The 22,914-nt window shown below is 38.7% G+C and overlaps 1 protein-coding gene and 1 long non-coding RNA gene across 2 annotated transcripts in view; one reads left to right on the forward strand and one right to left on the reverse strand.

The window, feature by feature from the left end:
- Window positions 1–22,914, forward strand: part of LOC309502238 — a 209,991-nt gene that overhangs the window by 184,922 nt on the left and 2,155 nt on the right. The window lies entirely within an intron of this gene.
- mao (monoamine oxidase) overlaps window positions 18,134–22,914 on the reverse strand; it is a 35,441-nt gene continuing 30,660 nt past the window's right edge. Inside the window, exons 8-15 of the mRNA XM_082174512.1 lie at window positions 21,584–21,743; window positions 20,273–20,369; window positions 20,111–20,164; window positions 19,966–20,023; window positions 19,786–19,883; window positions 19,584–19,695; window positions 19,208–19,270; window positions 18,134–19,099 (exon numbers count right to left, since the gene is read on the reverse strand). Coding sequence (XP_082030638.1) covers window positions 18,944–19,099; window positions 19,208–19,270; window positions 19,584–19,695; window positions 19,786–19,883; window positions 19,966–20,023; window positions 20,111–20,164; window positions 20,273–20,369; window positions 21,584–21,743 — 798 coding nt within the window. The 3' untranslated portion in view covers window positions 18,134–18,943. The remainder of the gene's footprint in view (window positions 19,100–19,207; window positions 19,271–19,583; window positions 19,696–19,785; window positions 19,884–19,965; window positions 20,024–20,110; window positions 20,165–20,272; window positions 20,370–21,583; window positions 21,744–22,914) is intronic.

A 22,914-nucleotide genomic window follows, 5' to 3' on the forward strand; every position in this document is an offset into this window, starting at 1 on the left:
AAGCTAAATTAAGTACTTTATATTACACATTCTAAAGATTCTTTCTATTTCTAAAAAGTACATTTTTATTTTACTTATTTATATGTATTTATTAATAATACACAGTATGTAATTTACATTTATTTTGAAAGGGGGAAAGGATGAACTTTAAATGCTTAAAGCTCATCCTTTCCTAATGATCAATAAATAAATAAATAAATAAATAAATAAATAAATAAATAAATAAATAAATAAATAAAATCAAGCCGTTTCAGGGCTCATCCCTCATCTGTTAGGATCATCTCTATTTATTTATTTATTTATTTTGGTTTATTTTTATAATTTATTTCTATATGTGTTGCCTTCTAACCCTATGCTTGCAGTTTAACACAAGTTAAACAAGTTTTTGTTATTCATACCACAAACATAAATGTCTTAATAAACATTTTATAATATATTATTGTAAAAATACATATAAAATTGTCACTTCATTTAGAATGGACAGCATTATGTTTAATCGTGTCTGGCAACTTGAAAATGTATTTTAATATCATTCAATATAGATCCTGATGTAAAACATTCACATTTACAGTTAAAGCGGTAGAACATTTATGCGACATGGTGATTTTTTTTTAAACTACAGTATAAATTATATGTAATAAAAGTGTAATATAAGGTCAGATGTAATAATAAACAGTACGATACAGTACAATATATATGGCAGCTCTATTCTATTATTAATAGCCTTTATTATTATTATTATTATTATTAATAGCTTAAAATACTATTAAGTATGATGAGTATAATATAGTAGTAATATAATAACTAACAATAATAGCAAATAGTACATATAGGATAAATTGTAGAATGATATAGTCAATAAAATAAAAATTGTAAATAAAACAGTGAGTAAGTGAATAGTACAATAATATATCTTGAGACTTATTCAACATTTGAGAATCACTTGTAATTTAGATTAGTTAATAATATAAACTATAATATAAGCTGAGACTTTATAAGAATCATGTAAACTTTATAGTATTTCTTATAAAGCCTTAGCTTCCATAGCTAACTAACGTTACTGCTAGCTATAAATAGTCTGACTTTGGTGGCCAACTAGATCGCAACATAATGCAATAATGACCCAATACAACCAGAAACAACTGTTCAGTCTTACATGTGAAAGGTAATTGCTGAGACTTGGTTTGCATTGTACGATGGTTTGTAAAACCTCAAACTAGTCAGGAATCTTTTCTTCAGTCCACATATGAGAGTAATGACAAGTTGCCTGGTCAAATATGGCGGCGACGTTGACGTACGATCCAGTGGCGAATGAGGCATCTATGTATTTATTATATCAATGGTCATGACACGACATGACTCAAGATTTTGAGTGCTTGTTATGGTTTGCCTTGTGGAACCTGTGGAATTTGTCATGTAACATATGATTAGCAGTTAGCACTTTTTGGTGTGGGCGGTTCTACCAAACGCAGCAGAAACCGAAAGCAAGGACTTTATTGCTCATCACGGTCACTGCTGGCAAGGACAAAAATGAATTAAATTAAATGTAAATAGACACATTTCAACAGTAGCCAACTTATTATGATTAAAGAAAAGCATGATCTTATTTTGCCTTATTTATCAGAGCAAAAGTTTTTATTTTTTATGCAAACCAAATTTGTTAAACCCAGCATGGAGACCACAGCTATTCTGAAGCTGAGATGTAGAGATTTAGTCCACAAACTTTTAGTTTTGTTTCATGAAGCTATTGCTATTGAGAAGAATGGAAATGCTAATGAGTAGCATTTCCAGGCATTACAGGCCTCCTTGAACCAGAACCTTACAAATTAATTTAATTGGTCATCATGCTCATTTATTAATATTAAATTGTTTCTTTGGCTTGAATAAAATTACCATAGGACTGCCGCCTCTGCAGTATTTTAATCCCCACTCTGAACAATTTTTTAGACCATCAGGGATATTGAGTGCTCTGCAAATATTACTTCCCACTCTAAAATCCCATGGACTGAGTCAGGCTATTAGACTGTAATATCGTATTGCTCTGACATTGTCAGCATGTTCAGCTGGTGAACTTTGCAGGCACTCTTTTATTCACTCTTGTCTTTGCTGAATTATTTTAATCACTTTATCACCTACAGAGTTCAAGGTGCTCTGTTTACCAAAGGAATGCTTCCATGGAATATTTCACCAAATAGATGCAAATGAACAAAAGTCACAGTTGCTAGAGGTGCTATATACCATCAGGGCTTGACTTTAACACCTGCCAACCTGCCAAATGTGGATTTCAGCGGTGGTGTGTAGCGCAGTCACTCCTATACTAGCCACTTTGGCGGGTTGAATTGTATAAATTTTTCAATTATAGTCTTTTAACAAGACATCTGAAATAATAAACTAAGTGCAATGCAGGGATGGCTCGATACCACAATTTAGGTAACGACAATCTAATACCGAAATAGCAATATTAAATCGATACCATACAGGGTCTGAATGGACCACTTGCACTGAGCTTCGTGACGCACTTCCGTTTTGAAATCTCACTTATTTCCTGTTATGTTTATTTTCAATGTGGTCATCGAGTTACTAAACGCCACCTAAAATGAGTGTCCGCAAGAAGATAAAAAAATGTGGACATTTTTATAGACAGGAGAAGGGATATTATTATTTTTACTGTGTGAGGAATTTTCCAAACTCATCGGAACATGAAGTTTTAAACCAACCCAAGCCGATCTAAAAAAGCTGCGGCTGTTAAACATACGCCATTATTTCACCACAGTGTGTCAGTGCCAAGGGGGTAATCCAGCACCCGGAAAGCGTACCTTCCATGGGGGCAGCCATTGGTTAGCAAGCCATCACCTGCTGTTAGCATTCCATTGACTGCCATTCATTTTGGCGTCACTTTGACAGCGAATAACTTTACATCTGAGGCATTTAAAGACTCCATTTATCCATTATTTATTTCTAAAGAAACACGACAATGTATAAAAGGCTCCATTACCTTGTATTTTACGTTATGGCCCCGTAGAAGCCATTTTGTACAAATATGCTAACGATTGCATCATAACCACACGACTCTTTGTCTCACAGTAGATAAATTACCGTATAGACAGGAGGAGAAGCTTGCAGGCAATCAGGGGGACGTGGAGGCATAAAGTCCGACAAAGTCAAGGGAGAAGCCCATAGAGGGTCATAAAGTTGCTCCTGCTCCTAGCTCATGGACAGCTCCTACTCACACTCTCCGTCTCTGCAAGATTCGGAAGGGAATGATTGAGATTTCTCTTGGCACAGCTACTAAAAGACTTACAACTGTCAGACAGGTTGCTCACGTCACATCTATGTCGTCAAGCTCAGTTTGAGACTGCGCAGTACGCTCAGCCATCAGGAAGTGAGTGCTTCTAATTGACTTTTTTCCATTGAATGGGGTCGCAGTGTCCATTTCTTTTACTGTCTATGGTCAGTGCTCGTCTAAATTAGTGACCGCAACGCTGAAGTGTGTGAGAACAGATGAATAACATCAGTAAGAACCACAAACATTTATTTATATGAACTAAATATTTTAATCATTCAGTGTAATTTTTTATTGACAATCTTTTTACTATTTACATTTTTATGGCCAAAATGCTTAATTAATATTCAAAGTAGGCTACTTGACTGTCATTCTCCTCTACGCTGTGCGTTACTGTTTAAAGGGTAAAAAGGATAACTATAATGTATGGCCGAATAGCACTTGGGAGCACTTCGACTTGGCGCAGTAATATCAACTTCCTTGTCTAATGTGACATTTATTTTAACATCTTCTGGTTAGGTATGACAAATATTTAACTTTATGCCAAAAGTATGAAGCCAAAATTACTTTAATGATGAGTAATTGATTTCAGCACTCCTTGAACGGGCAGTGAAGCGCGTAGCCTACTTTTTGCACATTAATGTTTTTTCCTTTTTTTGTGTGGAAACGCACAGAGAAAAAAAAAACGTTTGTAACTGCTCGCACACCTGTTTATTTTTTGCCGTCTCATTCGTTTCTTTGCTAGATTTTCTCATGTCTGCTCATGCTAGTTAACGTTAGTCCACTCCCTTTATAATATGTTTTTTTTCTTTCTTCACTTTTGTGAGACAAATGTGAGACACAAATTGCACTTTTGAAAGTGCAGTTTGATTACCAAATGCCGTTTTAATAAATTTGAATTAGCTAACCTTCTATGTCATTTTTACTCTTCAATGTGTACACTTGCGGACTGTGTTGATTCAACGCTATCTCACGACCAATTCATACGAATTCGTACGAATGATAAAAAGTTGGCTAATTCGTACTAATTCGTACGACCTCACTCGTACGAATTTGTACGATTTGTCTAAACCCACGTGATGGGTAGGTTTAGGGGCGGGGTCAGGGGTAGGTCATTCGTATGAATTCATACGAATTGGCCAATTCGTAAAATATGTACGATTTTGCAAAAATCGTACTAATTCGTACGAGTCAGGTCGTATGAATTCGTACGAATAAGCCACTTCGTAGAATTTTTACGTTTTCCCGTGAGATCGGGCTGGTTGATTATAATGAATTTACTGTTAGGCCCATAAATAACAATATTTAAAAAGTATATAATTATCTAACATATGACTAATTAAAAATGAACCACAAAACATAACATGCTAAATGGATATCTATATCTAGCATAAAACATTTTTTTGTCAGATCGTCTCACACAGTTGCTGTATGTCGCGCAACAATGTTGCTAGAGCCCTGTCTCGTCTTACAATTCTACATGTTACAATGTTGCGAGCACATAGACAGCGACGTTGCCATAGTAGAAATGCAACGTGCCACAGACGTTGCCTCAACGTAATGTGTTTTCTGGTACTGCCGTCTGTCAGTGTCACTCAATAACTTTTTGTAAGTTAAATTGTAAGGATTCAGTGTTATTTTACATTTGAAAACTTTATTTAAATTTCTGTAGCATTAGTAATTTTTTAAGCATTTAGCATTTAGTAAGCATTTAGTACATTTTCTGTTGCATCTGTATCTGATTACTTCTGTTAGACCTGTCCTAAACTTAAGTGCAAATATTATGAGATCTAGGCTAAATATCATTGGTTCAAATGCACGCTGGAGCTTTCGTGTTATTTTAAACTATACAATCTTATGCACAGTATGTGCGTGCTGTTGAAAGAAAATAAATGTCTAAATTAGGTCATTTGAATGATGCTCTCACCTGTCGATCTCTTAAAGGGATAGTTCACTTTGAAATTCATTTTTGGTATGTTTTTGCTTACCTCAAGGGCATCCAAGATGTAGGTGTCTTTTTTTCCGCAGTAGTTTCAATTTTGATATTTTTAGGTCAAACCGTTCTTGTCTGTCAGTCATATAATGCAGGTCTATGGTCACGGTCTCAAAACACAAGCACAGAGTCCAAATTAAAACAATTCCCTGTCGTCCAAATTAAACAATTCCCCATCGTAAGTACACATTGATGGCCTAAGACACGAAATGAGCGGTTTGTGTGAGAAAACGAACAGTATTTATATCGTTTTTACCTCTTATACGCAGACATGTCCAAGTGATCTGATCTGACATGTACGCAGACTGGTGCATAGATATATACACTAGATGTCGCCTTAAAGACATTCGTTCCAATGAACTGCCGTAGACAAGGCGACATCTAGTGTGTATATATCTATGCACCAGTCTGCGTACACGTCAGATCAGATCACTCGGACATGTCTGCGTATAAGAGGTAAAAACGATATAAATACTGTTCGTTTTCTCACACAAACCGCTCGTTTCGTGTCTTAGGCCATCAATGTGTACTTACGATGGGGAATTGTTTATTTGGACGACGGGGAATTGTTTTAATTTGGACTCTGTGCTTGTGTTTTGAGACCGTGACCATAGACCTGCATTATATGACTGACAGACAAGAACGGTTTGACCTAAAAATATCAAAATTGAAACTACTGCGGAAAAAAAGACACCTACATCTTGGATGCCCTTGAGGTAAGCTAAAACATACCAAAAATGAATTTCAAAGTGAACTATCCCTTTAAGTCAGGATAGGCAAGACGTGACAGATGCTTGGCAACGTTTGATGGTTCTCTTTTCTTCTCTGCTTCTCTGACTGCTCTATTAATTAGTTTTGGGCGTGTTGAGTGAGATTCAACTGCTTTATCCATTTTGTTCACATCCCTAGTTCAATGTAGTGTTGTCAAAAATATAGATTTTCCGATACATATCGATACTGAAATATCTGAAGTGCTTCCAATTCTCATTTTCCGCATAATAGATACACGATACTAGCTGCGCTCTCTCATCTCTTCTACAGTGAGTTGACACAAACCCGCCTCCCCTCACTCACTTGTTTAATTTGCTCCAGATGAATATTGTTGCTGTTAGAGGCCCAGGGCTTGAATTTCACATAATTTGACACATTCCTGCAGATTTTGTGCTCACACCCAAGTGTGCACGCATAAAGCCACCTCTCAGTACTAAATTTAGTTATTTTTTGCTGCTTATTGTGCTTAAACAGTCAAATCCACACAAAATAATGTCAAAATGCCGGTCTTGGTATTAGTCCAGTCTAGTCCACTAGCCGGTCTAGTATATTCACATAAACTAGCCTGTTATGTTTTAAGTGAACGTAAACAGTTGAGAAAGAAAACACATGTAACAGTATAATGGTTAGATGCGTCAGGTCTTAAAGTGACAGCAAACTGCCAAATTAGGAGATGATGTTAAAAATGTCTATATGGCAGTTTTCCCCCATGGCATCGATGTCAAAATTGTGGCCACTGGCCAGAGAAAATGCTGAGTGGCTAGTAACTTTGGAAAACCACAAGCCACAGTGGCTGGTGAGCAAAAAAGTTAATGTCAAGCCCTGTTTGCCATAGCCACAGTGCTATAGTAGAATAAACACGATATGGTATGCGAGATCATAGAAAATAAGACAAATTAATTAGCAAATAAATAAGGCAAACCTCAACAGATTACGCCCTGAAAATTGCATTTACATTTACATGTATTCAACATTTAAAATTCCTTTAAAAAAAGCTTAAATTCTTCAAAAATACTAGTCCACATAAAGTCATTGTAATTGACACTAAAAGCACACCTAGAAAAATTTAAACCTGACCCGTTCAAACGGAGAAAGTACATTTTCTTGTGACAATTTGGCAATGAACATCACTCTGTAATATCAATGAATTGTGCTCTTCTGTTTGTCCTTTGACATAGAAACCCATCAGCAGAAAACCAATTATCCACCCACTGAAATCCTGATGCTAATGACTGAGAAGTAAATGAGACAGTATGACACATAACCCACACTGATTGATGTTGATCATTTTTCTCTGATGATCAGAAGGGTCTCACCTACTGCTAGATCTAATTCAGGCTAAAAACATCTGACTAATGGAGCGGGACGTAATTGCTTCCAAATGAAAAGCACTGCAACAACAGGCCATTCACATTAGAAGTCAAAAGACCTGAAATAGTTTATTAAGACAATGTTTTATGCCTAATGATATGCATATATAAATAGTTACAGTTGCATGTTCTTCCGTTTTGCAGCAGTGCTCTTCTCTTTCACTTTCAGTGTTTCGAGCCTCTGCTATTGTTTGTTGCATGGAGATTGCTATTTTCCTCCTGAGCATTTCTGTTTCTCCAGTTCCCTTTTCACCTTGATTACTTCTGTTTCTCTGTGCATCTGCATCGTTCAGAACAATCCAATCCCCCGGGTAATGTCACGATTTGTTAATTTAGATTCATCTACTCTATTTCAAAAATGTTCTTTTTTTTCAGGACGCTCGACCCTTCGTGAGTGTTCTCTTTGATGCTGCAGTGAAGCAGTTTCAGTTCATCCTGTGGATATCCCTGGAATGGTTAAACAGAGACTGCAGATCAAACTTCATTTCACTCTCTTTCCTGAGGGCGCACAACACGTTTTAAATGAGATTTGTTCTGTGGAAGCAGTCTGCTCTCTTCTGGGCTCCCCTCAAAGAGATGAAAACAATCCAATGTTCATTTCCGAGAGGAGCTTTTAGCATGAAATTGTCACAGTTGTCAGACAGCAGAGGGCAGAAAGTGACATGGTCTGGGTGCTGTACCCTTTTGCATGAGCCCTGACTGGAGCTCGAAACAAATTCTTTCATGACTGATTGAGAAACAAATTATCAGTGTCATGTTTCATGGGGATGGAATGGCATGGCTTAGAAGGCCTATATGATATGATAAAAAATGCAATATCCTAGGTCACCTAGCTTGTTTGCTTTTTGTGTGAATTTACATTTACATTTACATTTAGTCATTTAGCAGACGCCTTTGTCCAAAGCGACTTACAAATTAGGACAAAATTCAGCGAGTCATCATAAAGAGGCAAAAGCAACAACAACGCAAGAAGTGCTCAAAATACGAAGTTCAGGTATTATTCAGAGTAGCATAAGCCTGATAAGTGATGTTTCAAAGGGAAAGGAATTTTTTTTTCTTTTTTTTTCTTTTTTTTTTCTATAAGGTTAAGTGCTCACGGAAGAGATTGGTTTTCAGCTGTCTTTTGAATGTTGTCAGGGATTCTGCATTCCGGATGAGGGTGGGGAGAGCGTTCCACCAGCATGGAACTGTGAATGAGAATGTTCTGGAAAGTGATTTTGTGGCTTTCTGTGATGGAACCACGAGACGTCGCTCGTTGACCGATCGTAGGTGTCTGGTAGGGATGTAGACTCGTAGGAGTGAGTGAAAGTAGGAGGGAGCTGAGCCTGTGATAGTTCTGTAAGCAAGCGTCAGTGCCTTGAACTTGATGCGAGCAGCGAGAGGTAGCCAGTGCAGAGAGATGAACAGAGGAGTGACGTGGGCCCTCTTGGGCTCGTTGAAGACAAGACGAGCTGCAGCATTCTGGATCATCTGTAGGGGTTTGGTTGCACATGCTGGAAGTCCAGCCAGAAGAGCATTGCAGTAGTCAAGCCTAGAGATGACCAGGGCCTGGACGATAAGTTGTGTTGCATGCTCAGTTAGGAAAGGCCTGATTTTCCTGATGTTGTGCAGTGCAAACCTGCATGATCGAGCTGTCTTTGAAATGTGATCTGTGAAGGTCAGCTGGTCATCAAACGTTACTCCAAGATTTCTGACCGATCTTGATGGGGTGATTAATGATGACTCTAGCTGGATGGTGAAGTCGTGCTGTAGAGACGGATTGGCAGGGAGGACGAGAAGCTCAGTCTTTGCCAGGTTGAGCTGCAGGTGATGTTCCTTCATCCATGTGGAGATGTCCGCCAGACAGCTTGAGACCCGTGCAGCTACTGTGGGATCATCTGGTTGAAAGGAGAGGAAGAGCTGCGTGTCATCAGCATAGCAGTGGTAGGAAAAACCGTGTGCCTGTATGATGTGTCCCAGTGATGTGGTGTAGATGGAGAAGAGGAGGGGACCAAGAACTGAACCCTGGGGAACACCTGTGGTCAGCTGATGTGCCCTGGATACCTCACCTCTCCATGCGACCTTGAAGGACCTACCTGTGAGATAGGACTCAAACCAGTGGAGTGAAGTTCCTGTGATGCCCAGTGATGAGAGGGTGGACATAAGGATCTGATGATTCACCGTGTCGAAGGCAGCAGACAGATCCAGGAGAATGAGGACTGAAGATTTGGAAGCAGCTTTTGCGATCCGTAGGGCTTCTGTGACTGACAGTAATGCAGTCTCAGTTGAATGTCCTTTCTTGAAGCCAGATTGGTTGACATCCAGCTGGTTGTTTAGAGACAAGAAGGATGTTAGTTGGTTGAAGACAGCTCTTTCAAGTGTCTTCGCAATGAATGGTAGGAGAGAGATAGGTCTGTAATTCTCTACAAATGATGTGTTTAGCGTGGGTTTTTTGAGCAGTGGAGTAACCCGAGCCTGCTTGAATGCTGTAGGGAAGGTGCCAGTATGGAGGGATGAGTTGATGATGTGTGTGAGTGATGGTAGAAGTGTGGGAGAGATGGCTTGTAGAAGGTGTGAGGGGATGGGGTCAAGCGGGCAGGTGGTAGGGTGACTGGAGAGGAGAAGTGTAGATACTTCTTCCTCGGTTAGCGAAGAAAAGGAGGACAGAGGGGTATTGGCTGTGGAAGGGGTCGGTCTGGGTTCCTGTGTGTGTGGAGCTGAGAACTGACTGCTGATAGCTGTTGTTTTGTTGGTGAAGAAGTGCGCAAAATTGTCAGCAGTTAAGGAGGAGGCGGGTGGTGGTGGAGGTGGACAGAGGAGAGAGTTGAATGTCTTGAAGAGTAATCGTGTGTTGGAGGAGCTGTTGATCTTGTTGTGGAAGTATGAAGATTTTGCAGCATGAACATCAACAGAAAAGGAGGAGAGGAGAGATTGATACATACTCAGGTCAGATGCGTCTTTTGATTTGTGCCATTTCCTCTCCGCTGCCCTGAGTTCGGTCCGGTGTTCCCAAAGAACCTCAGATAAACAGGGGTTAGAGGGAGTAGCGCGTGCTGGCCTGGAGGAGAGAGGGCAGATAATGTCTAGAGAAGAGATTAGAGTGGAGCATAAGGTGTCCGTTGCGGTATTCACATCCAGAGATGAGAATTGTGAGGGTGGGGGAAGAGAGGATGATACGGCAGAGGAAAGATGGGAGGGGGAAAGTGAGCGCAGAATTAAACCACAAACTGTCTAGGGATAAGCGAGCTACTACACACCAATAAATGTATTTCAGATTAAATGCTGTCTGTACCTGCCGACAGTTTGTTTAGTTCAAAAAGCAAGCTCCTCAGAGTTTTTCTTTCATATTGACATGATAGGATGACAAAGTGTCTGCAGATTTGTCAGCTGCACATCCATGATGCAAATCTCCCATTCCACCACATCCCAAAGTTTCTCTGTTGGATTGAGGGGTGACTGTAGGCCATTTGAGTATAGTCAACTCATTGTCATGTTCAAGAAACCAGTTTGAGACGATTTGAGCTTTGTGACATGCACATTGTCCTGCTGAAAGTAGCCATCAGAAGATGGGTAAACTGTGGTCATAAAGGGATGGACATGGTCAGCAGCAATACTCAGGAAAGCTGTGGTGTTTAAACAATGCTCAGTTGGTACTAAGGGGCCCAAAGTGTGCCAAGAAAATATCTCCCACTCCATTACACCTCCCCCAGCAGCCTGACAGCAGGATGGATCCATGCTTTTATGTTGTTTACACCCAATTCTGACCCTACCATCCGAATGTCGCAGCAGAAATCGAGACTCATCAGACTGCAGGCAACACTTTTCCAATCTCCTATTGTCCAATTTTAGTGAGCCTGTGCTAATTGTAGCCTCAGTTTCCTTTTCTTAGTTGACAGGAGTGACACCCGGTGTGTTCGTCTGCTGCTGTATTTTTTCAAAATACTCAGACCAGCCCGTCTGGCACCAACAAACAACCCATGTTCAAAGTCACGTAAATCACCTTTCTTTCCCATTCTGATGCCCAGTTTGAACTTCAGCAGATTGTCTTGACTATGTGTGCGTCTCAGTCAGCTCCCTAGGGCACTGTTGAGGGAGTCGGACGTTTTAAGGCCTGTCTCAATCGCAAATTCCTTCCAGGGCACTGAAATGTTCGCTTCTTAAAAAGTCCCAGAATGCACCGTGAAAACCCGGGAGCATCGATGCGCACTATGTTCCCTTAACAGAAGTTCTGAAGCGCTAAACATAGATCACACATGCCAAATCGCCACACATAATGACACGCGATAGATGTTTTGAAAAAAGAAACCGTTATTTAATAATATTTCAACATAAACATACATCGCTAGACAGGTACTGAACATAGCTAATCTAGCTAGAAAATAATTAATTTACAGCTGAAATGTTGCCGGTATATGTAACAATCAAAGTATTTGTTCATAAAATACCAGTTGTGATGTGGTACAATGAGGATGATGTCATGTCAAAATAAGTGTTCCAATGTGTAGTGATATGTTATTATTGGGTGATTAAGGGTCATTACCGGTGCCCAAATTCGTTTGCACGATGTACTGATTCACAACTTAGGGAGCCGATTGAGATGCATGTCTGCATGCCTAAATCAAGCGGCAACATTCTAATCTGAAAAATGAAGCCTACCTGGAAGTGCGAAAAACTGCAATACATCGAAAATCCGCTAGGGGCAGGTCCCAAAAGGAAGCAAATGTCCATACACCCCCATGTTAAAATGTCCGTTTTCACAGCATAAATTCATGTTTTTACAGGTTGGTCCCATGGACTTTTATTGTATTTTTCGATTGGTTCCGAGTGCCTGACAACTGTGAGGCGGGTGAATTTTTTTCTAACTCGTTAGTTTAGATCGTATTTAGATATAAAATGTATGACAAATAAGGGCGCGATTCACAGCTTGATTGACAGCTGACAACGAGCATAGGCTGCGCCGAGTGGAATTCCTGAAATTTGACGTCTCGGCCATGATCTGACACAACACATCATACCTGTAAGTTATCCTTTCTGAACATTTGTATTGCAATATGGCGCCGCCCATACCCCCCATAAACGGCCTCAAAACCGTTCTTCAGAAGTCTATGGATGACGTCACAGACGCTTTGTCCATATTTTTTACAGTCTATGGCCTAAATGCATTAAGTTGCTGCCATGTGATAGATATTTGCGGTAACAAGCTGATATCAGTGTCTTTACTTTTAATCTGATTGCAATGTGAACGTGATCTCTTATGTCTATGTTGAGTTTCCTAATGGAAACCATACTGGTTTGACAAATTCTGGCAACATCTCTATTCATTCAGTTGAACACTCAGAATGGCATTGATGGCAGTCCAGGAAGGAATTGAGGATCCCCCCTGCAGCCACTGACCAATATTCAGCTGTCTACTTCACACTGCGCTTGTGATGAACTCCTCACTGGTGCTGTGTTCACACATCTCTATCTGTCTTGTCTCGTCTAAACTCCCACTCATGGCTCTCATCTGTCTGTGAGCCACTTAAGACTTGCTCAAACATGTGTAATGGACACACAGTGAATGGCTGCCCCAGTTTTTTTTACTTGTGGACATGTTCAAATCCAGGAGCTGGCGCTTTTCATTAGTAAATGACCCACTTTTTTAACCTTTATTTATATAGTGCTTTATACAATACAGATTGTTTCTTTTGCAGCTGTTGTTCAGCTGAAGTCAATGTTGATTCAGTTCGGTTGTGAAGTCCATCAATTATTAAATTAGTTAATTTCATCTATAAAGCAGTTCTGCAAAAAACGGTGTCATCGTCCAGCTCAGTTCAGCTCTCATACAACAGCGTCAGTTGTTCTGTGGCACTACTGACTCTTTCCCCAGTGGTTTCGCACAGTGCCTGTGCTCCTGTTTTCTTTATTATAGACCTCACATTCTCATTATGGGCTAAATTATTAGCAGGTCACATTTGAACTCCTTTGTTTGCTTCTTTCATTCAGAATCACTCTGGAGACACCAGATTTGAATAGACTTCATTAGTCCAACAATAATGTGTCTTAAAACATGCTGCAGAATATCTCCAGTGGACTGGACTGTACAAGATCGAACCATAGGGTTCTGTACACCTGATATTTTTCAATAAACCTGTTTGCATTTATTTATTCCCTACATTTTTAAAGATTAAATAAAATCCAAATATCAGTCAATTTTGAGTCAAAATCAAAATTTTGTGGCTTTTGCTCCATATCTCTCCATGGATAAAAAAAAAATATTGACCATCAAATGTCCCTATGCCAAGCTTTGTCATTTACAAAGCCCTAAAAATACTTTCCTATTTTCAAGATTTGTTACATTTCAGACTTAAGATATCTTCAACTTAGATAATTTATGTGGTTCAGATAACATGATATTTTGAGTTTCTGTTAATTAAAGCAATCTCCTTCATTGTATCAACACATTTCTACAAATTTCTACTCATCTCAATTAACTTAAAATTTTAGGGCAACTACTTACTATTTTAAGTTAAACAAACAATAATTATTTTACAGTGTTCAAAGTTGGAGTTGATTTATGACGTTTAATCTTATACTTGAGTGTATAAAAAACTGACAGGCTGTGAGATGGAAAAACAGGAAATTAAACTCATTCATTGGGACAGACTGCTGTATTCACATTATAGATGTCTCTTTCATTCTGTACTCAATGGAAATAATTCATACACAGATGGTGTCATGTATGTTGCAGGGTATGTATGGATAATTTAGGAGCCATTTAAATGATGGATTGAACCACAACATTTAGACGTAATATCCTCCATTTATCTCCGCACACAGTTTGATCCAACAGCAGATGGTAAATGTCACAATGTTCAGCACTGGGACAATTAGACAGCACTCTTAAGGCTCTGAATATTCACTTGGCATAAATTAAGAAATAGCCTAACCCACACATGTATACACACAAACAAACAGAGGATTCATGTTCAAGTGATTCACTTGGGAGATCTTATGCACAACTCAGGCTTTTGTGGAAGATTATATTATTAGATTATTCACATGGTAATTTGATTCAAATTAAGACTGTTCATTTTTTAATGCATCTCATGTCCTGATTGACCAAAGAATTGAAAAGGTGCAACGCTTAAGTGCAACGCTGCTTTGTTCTCAAATAATCTGGGAAACCGCTAGCCTATATTTCTGCTGTTCTATAAACGCCACCTGTCAGAGAGTGAATTTGCATTTTCATTCTTATTGTATGCCGTTTTTGTTCAGACCAATGAAAAAATTGGACTAAAAGTTATATAATGTGTGTTCTAAAAATGTACACAATTCGTGATATATATATATATATAATTCTGTATCAGACGTTTGTATAAGACTTTTATTTTGTTTTCTGTTTTTATATCACAATCCGCCCTTCACATTTTGTTTGCAACAGCCTTCCATAAACAATAGGACAAGACTACTGTAAGGACAACAGAAGAAGACTGTACGGATGACAGAACTATATGACATAAACAGAGAACATACACATCAACATATAGGCCTACTAATTTATCTGAACAATTAGGCATTTGCTGCAGACAAGGACAAATCTATAGTGCAAAGCACAAAGCAGTCGACTCATTTTAGGCACACATGGAACCTCATACACTAAGATATCAGAGAAACAAATCAGCATTTCACCAGTCCCTTTCATTAATATTTTATGATTAACTCTCAAGAGTCGTTTGTATTAGGCATATTTGTATTAGGCCTCTGAGCAAATTATACAGCACAGCCTCATACCTTAATAAAGTTTAGCATGAACACTAAATTCATATAAGGACCCCTGGTCATCTCTAAATTGTGTCTTCAGGGATATTTTCTTTACTCCTTTTATGTGGGATTTGCTCTCACTCGTTTGATGGTGTTTGGTGATGCAGCTTTTGTTCTTTTTCTCTTTGGTCTGGAGGAGAGTCTTATCCAATGCTTATCACACAAATTTATTCGTATCCCCCCCCCCATATTTCAGCCCATTTTCAGCATATACAACTTCAAAGTATTATTTGGTGATATGATATCCTAGCTTCCCTTATCTCTATACAACACTGATGCTTCTTTTGAACTTTTAGCTGGGATGTTGAGAGACATTGTTGAGGGTGATGACGAGGCGATAACATTTGGCAGATTCTCTGTGTTCTCATTGAGCAAATAGTGTGGTTGCTATTAATTCGGCCATTCGTAAAAAAAAAATTGAATTGGCATTTACCTTGCCGTTGTTTAAAGACAAATAAGACAAAGGACACACGATGGAGATGGCATTGGCAGTGATGGCATTTTTCAGCGTGTGCTCCAAGTTCTTTTTATGAGAAACACATGTAATTGTTTGATTTTCTGAGACATTTTCAACAAAAAATATGAGATCACTGTATGTTCAATGTTTTGAATATTTTCTGATTAAACTATGTAGCTTTTATTTTTTGTGCATTTTTAACACCAGTTGATTAGATGACAGACAGACGGTTGGACAATGAAACTGAAACACTGGCCAATATTGTGTTCGATGTTTCACACCCCTATATATACGTGGCCTAGTGGCCAATCTTCATTGACTTTACATTCCATCATTAAGAGCAGAGTGTGAAGGTTGAATTAGCAGAGCAATGGCACAACTGTACATAAAATATTGCAATCCACACAACATAATGAGAGACATATCAGAGTTCAGGAGAGTGTCATTGTTGGTGTGCATCTCGCTGACTCATTTGTGACCAGGACAGCAAGTCTTTGTGGTGTACTGAGAGCTATGGTATCCAGGATAATGTTGGCAAGCCATCATGTAGGACAAATAGCAGTAACTGTCGATGCAAAGGGAAGCTGTATGAAAGGGATGTCCAGGTACTGAGCCAGATTGTAGCCAAAAAACATAAAACCACCGCTGGTGCTGTCTATCAGCATGATAATGCACCAATACACACAGCAAGACTTGTGACAGAATGTTTTGATGAACATGAATGTGAAGTTGGACATCTCCTATGGTCTACTCTACACAGTCACCAGATCTAAAGGTTTTTGATCCACTTCGGGGTATTTTGGAGGAGCAAGCCAGTATCACATAGTGTCCTGGTCACTGTTCTGGAAGAGGAATGGCTCAAAATCCCTCTAGCCACTGTGCAGGACTTGTATCTGTCATTCCCAAGACAAAATGATGCTGTATCGGCTGCAAAAGAAGGCCCTACACCATACTAATAAATTATTGAGGTCTAAAACCAGGTGTTTCAGTTTCATTGTCCAACCCCTGTAGAAATAACTATTATTGTTACATATGTGGTACACGGGCACCCCCTAATGGTTAAACCAAGAACTGAACCTCTTAAAGCTATATTCTATCTAATCTATCTGCTGTTTTTTTCTTCTGGCATATAATTTCTAAATAATGTTAAAAATATATGTATAAATAAAAAAATCATAGAAAGAAAGATCATTGAGAAAACATTTGTATAACAAATTGTACTTCAATCCAGCCCAAGGAACTTAAATGTGGCTGAGGAAGTCCATGCCCTGCTGCGGCTGAAATGAGCTCTCCTCTGCTGGAAGACCCTCATCTGTTCTCTCCCCTGAAGGAGGACGTCACGCCAATCAAAAAGCTTGTGACTTTAAAGGGCAGCAACTCAGATGGGAACTCTATGATACACAGATAACCGAGGAACGGCATACTCTGGGACTGGTGGTAAATCACACACTTTTATTATAGGATTTGTACAAAGAGATCAAATAATGCAATTACAAGACTAGACCATTGGACATTTTTATACGCACACAAAATCAGACATAGGGATCGTAGCTGGGCAGCTATGCAAACCTTGAGCAGGCGACAACAGACCGGATAAACAGGGCCATGTAATGTGGTTTCAGAAAAGCATTAGCAACACACATACACACACACACACACACAGGCACAATTCACTAGCACACCAGGTGGCGGAGTTACAGCAACTACATGTCAGGACTAAAGAATCATCTCTTCGTTACTAAGTTCACAGTTGACCAACAATGGTGTAGGCCATGGATTGTAAGCTTTCTTATCCAACATTATAATCAACAGTCAGGAGTGGCTTTGCCTCTGATTCTGTCAGTCCTGAATCTCCAGCGGCTTCTTCAGGAAGCTGTAGTGAGAGCTTTTGATTGTACAGCATGCTGAAGACTAGAGCAGCACACAGCAAGTTTTTAAATGTCACTTCGAGTTCGATGCAGATTTATCTACCGAAAGATCTTCAGAAATCCTGGTTATGACTGTGTGAAAAGAGCTCGTTTTTAGAAAGCAATGTTCAAGACCGGAGGCACTTGAGAAATGAGGAATACTACATCAGATTAAGGCACCACAAACAACAGTTACAACACATCTTTGGAACAACAAAATTTACGCACTTCAGGTTTACACACATAATACATTTTAGTTTTAAATCTGTCTATGTTTTGGGCTGCACCACCACCCTTTTCAGTTAATTGCAGTTTTAGACAATTATATATTCTTTTGCATTTCGTGGTACATTTTATAAAATACATAATATTATAATTGTTCTGGAAACAATATTGCACAGGTTACTGCTACAAAGGTGAGGAAGGGGATGCTTTCCACTTACATTTGTCTGTCTGTCTGTCACAAAGTTGGTGGATGAAAAAAAAAAAAAACTCTCATTAAACCATTTAGATAAACTGGGAAAGTCTTTATATTTGTTTAAAAAAATTTACATTTAATTGCATTTTAGCTTTTACTATTAATAATGTACTATGGGATTCTTAAACAATGGATGGTTGACAGTAAATAGAAGTAAAAAAAAAAAAAAAATCATATTTCAAGTATACACTGTTACATCATGTAAAAGTACATTCAAATGCTTTTATATGTTTCAATCAGACAAAATCACACACAGCAGCTTTAAACACTGGGAGATCCTTCAAATCAGCTCTCTATGACGGATAAACGCCACTTCATTATACTACCAGACACAAAGCCAGTCTGGACTAATTGTCGTTTGACATTGTCATGGATGGCATGTTGAGAATCAAGAGTAAATTTGACATGAACAGCCTCTGCTTCTCTCATGAATGATATAGTGAATTGTGCTGAAGCTAATACAGCTTCTGTGTTGTGATGTAGAGAAGATATTCTCTGTCACAGATTATAACAAAATGCATCGCTAAATGCTAATCTTATCTCTGTAATGTCGGAAGTTTAATTAATGAGTTCCTGAGAACAGCACCTGAAATTAGCAGAGGTAATCAATAAGACTGGTGATAAACACACAAAAACTAGCACACACAAAATGAATGGTTGTGGATTGTCGCCTAGTTTGTGAACACTTTGACAGGGCAATTCCCACATTAACAATTAGTAACTACTCATTATGCCATAATAATCACTTGGTTAATTTTTAACAATGACTGAGCAATTGTATGTCAAATCTCAACTAAGTAACTCGGCCACATACCCAGGCAGTTATAGCTGTGATTAGATGACTGAACGCCACAATCACAAGGCCAGGTCGCAGAGAACAGGTTGTAAAAGTGGGAGGGGCTTTAGCTATGTGGGAGGAGCCCCTTCTTGTAGGCGACCACTCCTGCGGCTGTGGCCAGAGCCAGGACGGAGGACACGCCCATAAACGTGAGGAACCCTCCAACGGATGGCAAGTTTCTTTCCCAGAATGTGGTGACAAACGGCCGGGCTGGGACATCCTGAGGAAAGGGTTTAGAGTAGCACTTGTTCAAGATCCCAAAGAGGTTTTTCTTTAAATGTATGGCATATAGAAAATGTTTCTTAAATTTTAAAAGTGAATTTCATACCAGTGATTCAGGCTCTGACTGCCAGATCTGACTTGCATGGAGTTTTCCCATTGCACACAAAATCTGGAAGAATAAAGCATATAGTATTTGGGGTTTTCAGCAACGTTTACAATTAAGGCATTTCGGTTAGTACAATTTTTGTTGAAAGAATTTAACACTTTTATTCAGCAAAGTTGTAATAACAATAACATCTAGAACTAATAAAACAAGCCAACACAATATTTATGGATAATATAGTTTTGTTGATGAATGTGTAGAAAACAGTGTGGGATTCAAACTGAGCGTGCTCATGAAAGTCAATAAACTTGAGGATGTTGAAACGGGAAATTTGGTTTGAACAATTTAGATCTCAGTAACTAAATGGCTAGGAACCCACCTCTCTAGTGGCTCTCTCGCCCGCCTGCACGGCCCCCTCCATGTAACCGCTCCACTCTGTGGACGTTTCAGTTCCTGCAAAGTACAGCCTGCCCACAGGCTCCCGCAGGACCCTGAAATGGAGAGAAACATCTTCTCATGTTGACTTAGTCTAGTATAATGCTGAATCAGAGATGCTCCATCTGGAGGTGCGGTACACTAACCTGCCATACTGTGTCATGATACCAGGTGGAAAGTAGGCGGTGTAGCAGCCACCAGAGTATTCCTCCTCACACCAGTTTTTCTCCTCATAGTGCACAGGCTGAGAAAAAAAAGACCGCCATGAAAAGTAAGCATCAAAAAATGATGAGACTAAAGGATGATTTCTGCTCATGGAGACTCACATGTAGCGCTTCCTCTGAGCCGAGCACACGAGAATAAATCTCACAAATCCTTCTCTTTCTGAAATGGTTGACAACATTCTGGTAAGAATAATCATTTCAGCAAAGTACAGTGACATTGTACTAATATGAAAACAGACATTTCTACCTCTCATCTTTCGTCAGGCCTGCTAGTTTCCTGGATTTTCGTGCCAGGATGAAACTGTAAAAGAGAAAGAACCAGCTTACTGTTCTGTCACCTCAGGCATCTCATTTATTTTGTGAGCAGTTTACGTTCATCCTACAGTAGAAAGCTCATCGCTTTATTTACCCCATTATAGCAGGCACAGACCCATCAGGCTTAGTGTCGTCAAGCGTGAGACCAATAGGCGCTTCCTCCTCCTCGATCACCATGCTGCCACAGTATCCTGAAAAATCAAAACAGCCATGTGTAGCCAGTGTTAATTTAGTATTAGTTATATTTTGAATTACACTGTAAAAAATTTCTAACCCTCCCAAATCAAATTTTTCAATTGGCCCAAGTGAAATTCTTGTTGCAATAGTCTGTTAACATTGGCTCAATGAGAAATAATACGTCAGACTAATTGAAAAATGTAGATGTTATCGGTCACTTGAAATTTTTGACTTGTGGATGTAATTTTTTTTTACAGTGTAGCTTTTATTTTTATATTTTCAGTTTTCATTTGAATAATTATGTGCTTTTGTCTTTTTTTACTTTTTCAATGTATCTTTACTTTACACTTTTAGCACTTCAACTTTTATTTCAGTAGGTTGCAAAGACAACATTTCTCATTTTCATTTGTTTTTCATTTGAAATTTATAGATTTTATTTTATTTTTATTTCATATAAAGAAAATGATTTTTCATAATTTTAAGTTTTAAAACTGTGTGTAGCCACTTCAGTCCCACTCAGATTGTTTTAAAGGTGTGTTCACACTTGTCAGGTTTGGTTCGTTTAAAACTAACTCTGTTGCGATTGCTCTATTAGTGCGGTTCATTTGACTAAGTGTGTCCACTGCCATGCAAACCCTGGTGCGCACCAAACAAGCAAAACAAAACCCCTAAAAAGGCGGGTCTCGGGCCGCTTCTAAACAAACTCTGGTGCGATTCGACAGAAATATAATCACAATGCGGACCAAAGACATCTAAACGAACCAAAAACACCATAAAAAGGACAGAATGCTGGAGGACAGAAACCTGCTTTTTTCTCTTCATAGGAGCTACGTTGCCCATTACAGTTCAGTACAGGTGTCAGAAACGCCGTCTTCCTGCAGCAAATCTTCATTTGTGTACAACGGAGGAATCCCTGCCGCTGTTTTGACTCCTTTACACATTTTAAAAACGTTGTAAGCTGGTCAAAATACCATCATAGTATTTACACACATACAACGAGCGCATTTAGCCCATAACACAGCATAGTTTTGGATGTTCATTAAGTCTGTTGCAAAATAAGTTAGGTTCCTTTAAAATGACAGTGTACACTAAGTGAAGCAGGATTAAATGTATTATTTTCTGAACCGATGACAATTCTGAATAAATGAACCGAACTACAAGTGTGAACACACACTTAAACTGCTTTTAAGTGATTTCATTGAATGGAAAATAGGCAAGAGGTACAGACCCTTCTGCCTCCAGAAATTCTCTTTGTAGTACACCATGCATTTGATGACTGAGCCCATAGGCACTCTATGAATGAGCTGGTTCCTCAGAGGGGGTAATTCAGGGTTGAAATGGATCTTCAAGTTCAGCCCAGGTGGTATGGCAAGTATGACATATTTGGCCTACAAGAACCGAGAAAGAAAGAAAAAACATTTTACAAATATAAGTGATTTCAGATAGTTTAGTGTTAAAAGGACTGTTGAAGTAATAGGTGGCAGGATCAAACCCCATAAATCAACAACGTACTTAAAGTCAGCATGAAATGGAAGTTGTGATTGTCTTTTTGTCCCCTATTGCAACATATCTCCAAGTGAAACGGCATCTTGAACAAGAAAAATTTTAGGCGGAACTTGATTTTGTCCATCCGGAATTGATTGGCTTGTTGTGATTGGATGATCTCATGTGAGTGACAGGCTGTCCCGCCCTCATGCCAGTAAACATGTCATCAGAGAAGAGAAGAGACGTCATTACTATATAGAGGGGAAGTTATTTTGATTAAAGATTACAAGTGAAATAATAATAATAATAATAATGTGCACCAAAAATAAAAAATAAGAAATAAGAATGGTCCATTTTGATTTCATGGTGACTTTAAAGCTGCCGACTGCCGTAGGGAAGGCTGCACATAAAATGTCCTTACTATCTGAAAGCTTTCGCTGAAATCACACCTGTCTTTGTGACTTTGTATATAACAAAAAGAGTTTTAGTTTGCTTTAATGGATTAACAGTCTCAAAACCTCAAAACATTTTTTTATTAATTTCACAACAAATTTGCTGAAAATTCAGCTTTGCCATCACAGTAATGAATGGCATATTAAAATATATCAAATGGAAAACAGTTATTTTAAATTGTAATAATATTACACAATATCGCTGATTTTTACTGTGTTTTTGACCAGATAAATGCACACTTGGTGAGCATAAAAGCCTTCTTTTTTTTTTACATAAAAAAAAAAACCTTATCCACCCTAACATTTTGAACTGTAGTGTATAATCAGTTTTAGATATATGGATCTATTGTTGAATGTAGTCGTTCCAGTGTCCCCCCACTGTTCCTCCCCAGAGGGTTTAGCAGCTCTACAGCAGCCTTTAATAAGCTTTCAGCTCAGGAAAGAGGATGTGGCCAGGACAGGGGGATGAAGAGCGGCTTACTGATAACAATCCACCAAGCTTACACACATGGTGATACATACTTCAAAGTGGGAAGTTTGTCCTTCAAATTAGCCGATTTAGCTAATTTGAGATTTAAGATACTGCCTACTCAGAAGAAATTTTGTATACATGCACAAAATA

This window comes from Leuciscus leuciscus, assembly GCF_965113295.1.
Source record: "Leuciscus leuciscus genome assembly, chromosome: 7".
In the NCBI taxonomy this organism is placed as follows: Eukaryota; Metazoa; Chordata; class Actinopteri; order Cypriniformes; family Leuciscidae; genus Leuciscus; species Leuciscus leuciscus.